Here is a 7941-nt window from a genome sequence, read left to right on the forward strand (position 1 = left end):
CTGCTCATGATGGCTCGCCACTCAGGCTCTCAAGCAGCTGTCAATCCCAAGTCCTTGCTATGTTCTTTACATTTCAGTTGCACTAATTTTTAGTGCAATTCACGCGCTTTGTGTCTCTGGTGCATTTATCTGCGTGAGGATTGGTTGGGTGGTGTTTTCCCCATTCTTAGAGGGGAGCAGACAAGCGGAGGAGGATTGCCTGGAGCCTCACAGCCGGCAGGTTAGTGTGGGACTCCTACTCAGCCTCCCAGATCACACTGTCTAGCTAGCTCTTGTTTTTGACTTTTAGTTTATCAATTTGGATTTTAAATGCACCCCCAGAGCTGTTACATACCAGATTGGACATTTTCAGAGGTAAATAGAGACTGAGGAGAAAAGAGATGAAAAGCAAGATGGTTATGAGTGCATGAGAACTCCCACAGGACATGTGATTGCATTTTAGCAGCTTGAAAATAGGCTTATGTGGGACAAGTCCTCCTTCTGCAGGCAGACTGTGGCACCTGGTTGTGGCAAAGCCGATCTCGTCAGTGATTGCTTCTTGTGTCCCTTTTTCATTCCTCCTTCAGGGTTTGTGTATGCCAGAGTTCTGGCAGGAGTAAACAGGCTGCCAGTGACTCTGGTTAGCAAACACACCTGCTACAGGTTGGTCTGCATTTTTGCTCAGGAAGACCAAGCGTGTGTGGCTTTGCTAGGGTGGGCCCAAAGGCAAACCACAACTATGTTTTGAGCATCCAGATTGCTATGTAAAGACACACTAATTAACACCAACTGACGTCGGCCAACAAAGGAATGTCTTCTCCTTCCTTGCTACCGCCTTATGCTATAGGAGCGTCTCTTGCGGCTGTTTTTCCTACTCCCATGTCTCTTCTGAGACAGCAGTTCAACCCGCCCAGGCTCCTCCAGCCCCACCACTGATCATGCCTTCACCTGCTGATCCTTTTGCAAAAATGCCAAGTGTAGGTGAGCAGGAAGGTGCTTTTTCCTGCTTGGTGCCGATGTGACACTGGCTGTGTGAGTACCTCTCATCTGTCATTCTTGCTGCCGGGCGGTGACTTCAGAGGCGTCTTGGTGGTGACTGTCCCTTTGACCCGGGTGTTCCTGCAGGTCTCTTGTATCTCTGCAGAGACCCCAGCTGACGTAAAGCTGCTTCAGTTTCTGTTCTTCGAGTTCTGGAACTGAATCCGGTTTTTCCGAAGGACAGCGTAATTGCTTTAAAAAAACAAAAAACCACTTTAAAAGATATTTATATGAGCAAACACCACACACTGACTCATGCTTGGGCAATAACTCTTGCTTCACCGTGGTCCTGTTGGGTGGCAGCAGCAATGAGCTGAGAAATGACTGTACCATCTGCACGGATCCTCGCCCTGCGAAGTGTTTGTTCCTCACAGCCGGGATCCAAGGCTCCATCCCACCCAGCAGTGAGTCCTGCTGGCCTCTGCAAAGCTGGGTTTTCTCTGTTCTTTCTTGTTCCCGTGCGCTGACACCCAGCCCAGCTCAGCTCTTCGTGCAGCCCAGTCTACCCAAACACCTAAAAATCTGTGTTTTAAAGCCAGAACCGTTCTCAGCACACTAGTGAGAGGAATGACATGTTTCAGGCCCTTTGGGGAGATGGTCAGTAGCCGATGGTGCCATTTGGTGGCTGCATTCGAGCTCAAGTGTGTGTGATGGAATGTGGGTGCTGCTCAGCCCTGCTGCCCCGGGGTTGAGGTGGGGGTGTGTGTGTGTGTGTGGAGGGGTGTGCTGCCACTGGATGTCACTGTCGCTTTGTGGCACTCTGGGCACCGGGAGGACGGTGGGGGGTGGCGGTGGGTCCCTGCGCTGAACAGCCCAAGGGTGGTGGGATGGTACCACGGAACCGGATGGATAGCAGCTGCCCGCGCTGCGCATCCTTCTAGGCTAACCTGGGGAAAATAATTTTTGTGTTGCCCCTGGTCATGCTGTTTGGTTTTGTTTTTGGTTTTTTTTTTTTTAAAAAAAACAACTTCCAGAGCCTCAGATAGCCTAGAAGACTTATTTCTTTACTGTCTGAGTCGTGGGGCTGATTTCTACAGCTCTCAGCAGTGTATGGGAGCCAGCGGATTGCAAAGGAAAACGATGGTGTGTTCTAGCTCGAAGCTGAGAAGTGGGTCTAGTCTGGTATTTTCAGTAAGTCTGAAAACAGAGTTCGGACCAGCGTTTAAATTCAAATGTGGCTGTGAGGTTTTCTAAATAATAATAATAAAAAAAACCTAAAAGTCCAAATGTGAGGGAAGGGGACATAGATTCGTGGTTCTAAGATGACTGGTGAGCAAGGCTAGCGGATGGCAGCTCGCTAGCCTCTCTCCTTGTAACAAAACTCACAAAATTATTCAATTACGATGCTGACAATCTCCATCACTTACTAATTGCATATTGATTCTGTATTTTTATGCTCACTCATCTAAATAACAAGGCATTTCCAAATAATCTATTTCTGTTGTGCCGAACACGCCGGTCCCCCCGCTAGATCCACAGCCTGTTGTTTATGCTCTAGCAGGGAGCTGACTGCTGTTCCCTTCCCACAAAGGGCAAAGATGCTTATTTTTCTCCCACTTGTCTTGCATAACAAAAGGCATTTGTCAACCGTTACATAACGCAGAATTTGTCACTTCTTCTGTCGGCCTTTTCGGAGGCAGCCTGGTCCCCAGCGCGGCGCAGCCGGAGCCGGCAGGCTCTTGCTGGCTGCAGGTTGGTGCACGCTCCTCGGCACACGCCGGTGCATCCCCACAGCGCACGACGCAGCGTGACTAATGCTCATCACCCCCCATTTGGGTTTTGCCTTTTTTTTTTTTTATCCCCCTCCTTGGAAAGGAAGATGGGGAATTGTGTGTTTTGGTTGTGTTTTTTTATTTCGGGAGCAAGAGGATGGGAAGGTGTTTGGGGGGGTTCTTTGCTTTTTAATACTTGTTCCGAGGTGGCAATAGGGAGCTGCCCTCAGCCACGCGCCCTGCGGGAGCAGCGGGACTTGTCCTTAACCGAGGTCGTGTCCTGGGCTTGGCTGAGCCTCCGACAAGGGCCGTGCTGGAAATGGAGCTCAATTCCCACAAGTTTAAGGGAGCAAGAACGCCTCTCCCCGCCTGCTTCCCGGAGCTGCCAGTTGCTTTTTTAATATCTCCCAATTAATCTCAGGTGTCTTATGCCAGCGACAGGAATTTGTGTTTGGGGTTTTTTTTCTTTACAATAGGTTTAATTTCCTTGTTTTTGGAATATCTTTTTAGAACCTTAAATATAAAGAAATGGTTTTGCTTCCCTGTAAGCTAAAAGCAAAAACTGTGTGGCCAGCTTCTCCCCTTCTCTCCAGCTGGAGGAGAGAGCTGTTTACCTGCGGCTGCAAACTTATTTATGGCCTTATCACTGCAGCTATCAGATGACCACAGCTCCCTTTTTAACACGAAGCAAGCAGTGCCTGGTAACCCAACAAGGTCTTGCCTGCTGCTGTTTTCTGATTTACTCGAAACACTTTCCTAGTTGACTCTTCTTTTTTTTTTTTTAATTGTAGATCTGGTTTTAATTTCTTTTCAATAAATTTCTAAAAGTATGTGTTTCTTGTGGACCTTTGAACTTCCTGGTGTACTCAGCCTTTGCTCAGGAGATATGTTTATGGTTGGCTATGAGTGTGCTTAAATGGGTTAACCCTTTGGAGTCTGTGTTCTTGGAAAACTGTTCATTACAGATTCCCTGTGTAGCTGATGCTCAGGCACAGAAATGAGCTTTGGCAAGCACAGGCTTTATCTGAACTAGTTGCTTGTTTCAAAGTTTAACTTTTATATCATCAGATAAAACTACAGATCAAATTTGGGCTGTAAAGCACGACTGGAAACATGAGATCAGTGAAGACCTCTGAAATTTGCTGTTTGCTTACCACAAGCTTATGCGTTCGGTTGTTCTTGATGTACTTATACAGCTTCTGCAGCTGCTTTCCATCCATCGTTGAGAAGAGGGAGATGAACCGCCAGAACATCCTTGGGAAAAGAAAGACATGTGGATTGTGCATGTGAGTGCAAACTCCCTCCTCTTCCTTGTTCTGCTCCCCAGTTCTGGCTTGGTGAATGTAACCACTGACATACCCTTTGCCCAGCTTTTTTTCTCCCTCTGATCCCCCTCTTCTTTTTTTTTTTTTCTTTTTTTTTTTTTTTTTTTCTTCCCAAAGCTTATAAACTTTTAAAGAAGTCATAGAATCACAGAACACCAGGTTGGAAGGGACCTGAAGGATTGTCTGGCCCAACCTTTCTTGGCAAAAGCACAGTCTAGACAAGCTGGCCCAGCACCCCGTCCAGCTGAATCTTAAAAGCGTCCAATGTTGGGCGATCCACCCCTTCCCCGGGGAGATGATTCCAATGGCTGATTGCTCTCATTGTGAAAAATTTCTTTTTCTCACAATATGGGAAAATATTCTCTTTGTCACGGTATGGGAAGGACTATCCATTAACTCAGATGGCCATGTAGGAGCCCCTTTCCTTGCAAAGGGATGTTGCTGATGGACAGCACATTGAAACTGGCCTTCTGCTGGGCAGGACTACTGCCACACGGCCTCTGCTAAAATTACCTGCAAAATCTGTGAGCAATCAGCTTGAGCAAGCTATACACGTCTCCTGCTGACATCCAATCTCACTTCCAGTGGCTGGAACTGTAGGGCCAAAGTAGGGGTGTAAATGCCCCCTGGGAGCAGTAGGGTGGGAGCCCGTCACGCTGGGAGCCTCGCCGGTGCTGGGTAAGAGGAGACCCTTACTTCTGCCAGTGCTTGACTTCCGAGGCTCTGCAGTACTGCTGGAGAAACGTATCGATGCGGTCCCCAATTACGGTCAAACTTTCTTGCATGTATTTCAGTTTTTTCTCCCTGGGGAGGTGCTGGAGCAATTGCAGTTTCCTAAGTGACTTCTTAAAGGGTCTGAAAAGCTCCTTGCACTGTAAAGAAAAAGTGTAGGCATAGGTGTTCAGCACTGCAAATCCAGGTCTCAGGCATTCCTTTTCACTCAATAAACTGATTAAATAGCTGGCTGGGAAAGCACTGAAGGAGCGTTGTGTTTTGGTGAGCACTTCTGTGCTCCTGCACGTCCCAAGGTTGGTGACACCCCGGGCAAAGGTGATATGAAAAGGGAACTGAGGGATTTCCAAGACTGGGAATTCCTTTTTAACATTGTAGGGCGAAAGGTATAAATTGCAGGCTACGGAAAAGTTGTTGCTCTGCAGGGAGGCAGAAAGGGAACCGTTTTACTGCTTTTCTCATGCTGCTTCTTCCTGTGGCCAAACCTGGGGTGTGTTGCAAACGTTTGTACGTGACGCAGGAGCAAATGCTGCATCTGGATGCCTTCCCTTTTGTCCATCTTTTTTTTTTATGGTGATGTTATGTGCCCTGGGCCATGATGGGGGCTGTGTGTGGTGATGCCATGATGTGGGAAGGTCGTGTCCCGGTGCGAGATGGAGCTCTGCAACCACGGTGTGAGTGATGCGGAGGAACCAAATCACTGTAGCCAGGGAGCACGTGGCATCATGTGAAATGATCATGTAGCAGTACATGTTTTGAAAAACTGAACAGTGTATGTGAAATGTGATTATTTTGTTGTTTGGGGTTTTTTTGTGGTTTGTTGGAGGGTTTTGTATTGTTTTGGGTTCTTTTTTAAACTAAAAGTGTGATGTCCAGATGACTGGAACACAACAATGAGGTGAAAACTTTCAGACATGGAAGAAAGATACAGAACAAAGTGTCTTGTCCTGCTTTTTTGCTCCCTCTGCCAAACTCCTACTCCCTCTTTTTGCTCCCTCTTTCTCAAGAACCTGAGATGCCACTGACTTTTTCTACTGCTAAATTCTATTCAGTATCTTACAATTTTAAAGGTGTCTTGATCAAGGCCGTCTGCGCAGCAGTTGAGCAGGGTCTTGCAGGGGGGAGCACTCTCACTGCCCGTTACAAAGGCCGCCTCCTTCGCTGCGTCAATCACGTCCTTCTCTGGGGTCTACAAATTGCCAAAGCCATAGGTTAGTCTTCCAGTTCGTGCAAATCTTGCATCCTCTCCTTAAAAAACCACCAAGGCCAAACCCTGTCCTAAGGCTCAGAAGTGTTTCTCTTCCTGCCAAATCATTTCAGATTGGGTTTTCAGAAGTGCTTAATGAAGCCAGATATTATAATTAAAAGTCTATAAGAATTAGGTGCCTACTTGAAGTCCCTTTTGGAAATCCTACCTCTACTAAATTACAAGGTAAACAGTGGCCACTTGTTCCTAATAGCGTTAATCAAATAGGGGCTGGCAGTCACCTGTGAAGTGGCAATAGGTGGTTACAATGGGCTCATTGTAATGCCACACTGCTCCATCCACAGCTTTTGTTGATGGCAAAGGTACCATGGCTGACCTGCTGCAAAGCCAGATTGAAAACAAAACAAAATCCTCAGCCACTGAACTTGCACCTCCCTGGTCCAGGGAGGAGGATGTTTTCTTTTGCAAAGGGCAATGGCTGTTTTCCCTGTGTCAAATTTCTGTAGGTAACTCCTCCACTCATCTTTTGGAAAGCAACACTTACATAACTGACTTAAACACCAGCTTATGTTGCCTTTTAAAACATGCTGAAGTGTGTAGGAAGAGAAGTCCTTTCCTCTCTGACATGTTCTGCTCCCTTGGAAGATTACTTCTCTGCAAATTTGATTCCAAACCACATTTCAGAGGTGAAATTGAAGCTAGACTCTGCTTTGCTCTCGCTACGTGCCAGTCTCCCTGCCCATGCTCACCTGGCCGGCTGTGTCGTCCCTGCTGCCATCCCTTGCCCTGGCTCCATCCCCGTCATCCTTAAAGCCCATCTCTGCCATGGGACACAGACCCCCTCACCTTTCCTGGGGCCTCACTTGTGCCAGGTGGGAAGGGAAAACTGCTGCTGAGCCGTGTTTGAATCAAAATGTGCTGGGGGTACCGAGGTGACCAGGGTGCCTGGACACCGTTTCCGAATTCCACCAACCATGGAGACTGCTGGGGCCCTCCAGCCCCACAACACCATGGCCCGTGGGGGCAGAGTCACCTCTCTCCATCAGTTTTGCTGTTGATTTGTGGTTTTAAAGAAATAGGCAGAAAACCCTGGATCTTCCTCTTGCTGGCAGTGGTCAGGGTGTTCAGTGCTGGCAGTGGCTCCTGTGGGTGATGGGAGGGAAAGGTCTCTTTCTTGACTTTGTCTGCACCTGTGGGAGCTTGGTGGAGTCTGGGGCTCTTCACTGGTGCTGGGTTTGTGCCTGCAGTGAGTCCAGCACCTGTAACTGTGCATCAGTCTGGATTATTTTGGCCTCTGAAGGTGGTGCAAAGTACAGCTCTTTCTGAGTCACTGTGTGCCGCGTTGGCTATCTGTGAGTGTGGGTGTGCAGCTCCTGGTGTGAGCAATCACAATTTTCCTCTACGGGTGGTGCATCAGCAAGTTCAAGACAGGTCTTTCTCCCACTCTCCCACTGCACCTGCTGAGCTGTGCTGCAGGGAAGCGTCGGCCCCAGGGCAGGACCAGAGAGTCTGGCTCACACGGGGCCAGGGATGATCTCTGTAAGAGGCAGTCCCATTTGAGGGGGAACAGAAGTGCAACCAGGAAAAGGGACCTTGGGCTGCACCCTAGGTGCTTTTCAGGAGTCTGGTTGGAGTTGAGACCTCAATTCCCATCACAGCATAATGGAAATTCAGGGTTATCTCCTTCACAGACAGTGGTGAAAGCCAACTGCAGCGAGATCTCTCTCTCCTGGGCAATGTCTCTTTTAAACCTCTCCTTTTTAGAAAGAATAAATTGCACTTGCCAGGAAGAAGTCTGGAAAGGCTTGCAGTTAAAGGGACTTTGTTTTGGAAATTTACTTCAAGGCAAAATGCTTTCACAAAGAAAAATGTGTTGGGCTCCCATCATGCCCTGACCAGTCAGACAAGTGCAATTGTTTTGTCCCTTGGACAATTAGTGTAATTGCTG

At 48.0% G+C, this 7941-nt stretch overlaps 1 protein-coding gene across 1 annotated transcript; it reads right to left on the minus strand.

Moving 5' to 3' along the window:
- Positions 1 to 1029: 1029 nt before the first annotated feature.
- On the minus strand, positions 1030 to 6811 carry CHCT1 (CHD1 helical C-terminal domain containing 1). The gene is made up of 5 exons (XM_074845036.1): positions 6743 to 6811; positions 5847 to 5975; positions 4751 to 4926; positions 3884 to 3983; positions 1030 to 1209 (listed from the first exon to the last, which is right to left on the minus strand). The coding sequence occupies exons 1-5, from the start codon at positions 6809 to 6811 to the stop codon at positions 1030 to 1032; spliced, it is 654 nt and encodes a 217-aa protein (XP_074701137.1).
- Between the last annotated feature and the right edge of the window lie 1130 nt (positions 6812 to 7941).

This window comes from Strix aluco, chromosome 19, assembly GCF_031877795.1.
Source record: "Strix aluco isolate bStrAlu1 chromosome 19, bStrAlu1.hap1, whole genome shotgun sequence".
NCBI lineage: Eukaryota > Metazoa > Chordata > Aves > Strigiformes > Strigidae > Strix > Strix aluco.

Bases quoted from the DNA above. Each gene is read 5' to 3' on its own strand.
- CHCT1 (XM_074845036.1), bottom strand. From the start codon at position 6,811: ATGGGCTTTAAGGATGACGGGGATGGAGCCAGGGCAAGGGATGGCAGC. The intron at 5,976-6,742 runs GTGAGCATGGGC...GGCAATTTGTAG, and splicing joins GGGACGACACAGCCGGCCAG to ACCCCAGAGAAGGACGTGAT. The intron at 4,927-5,846 runs GTAAGATACTGA...TTTTCTTTACAG, and splicing joins ATCAAGACACCTTTAAAATT to TGCAAGGAGCTTTTCAGACC.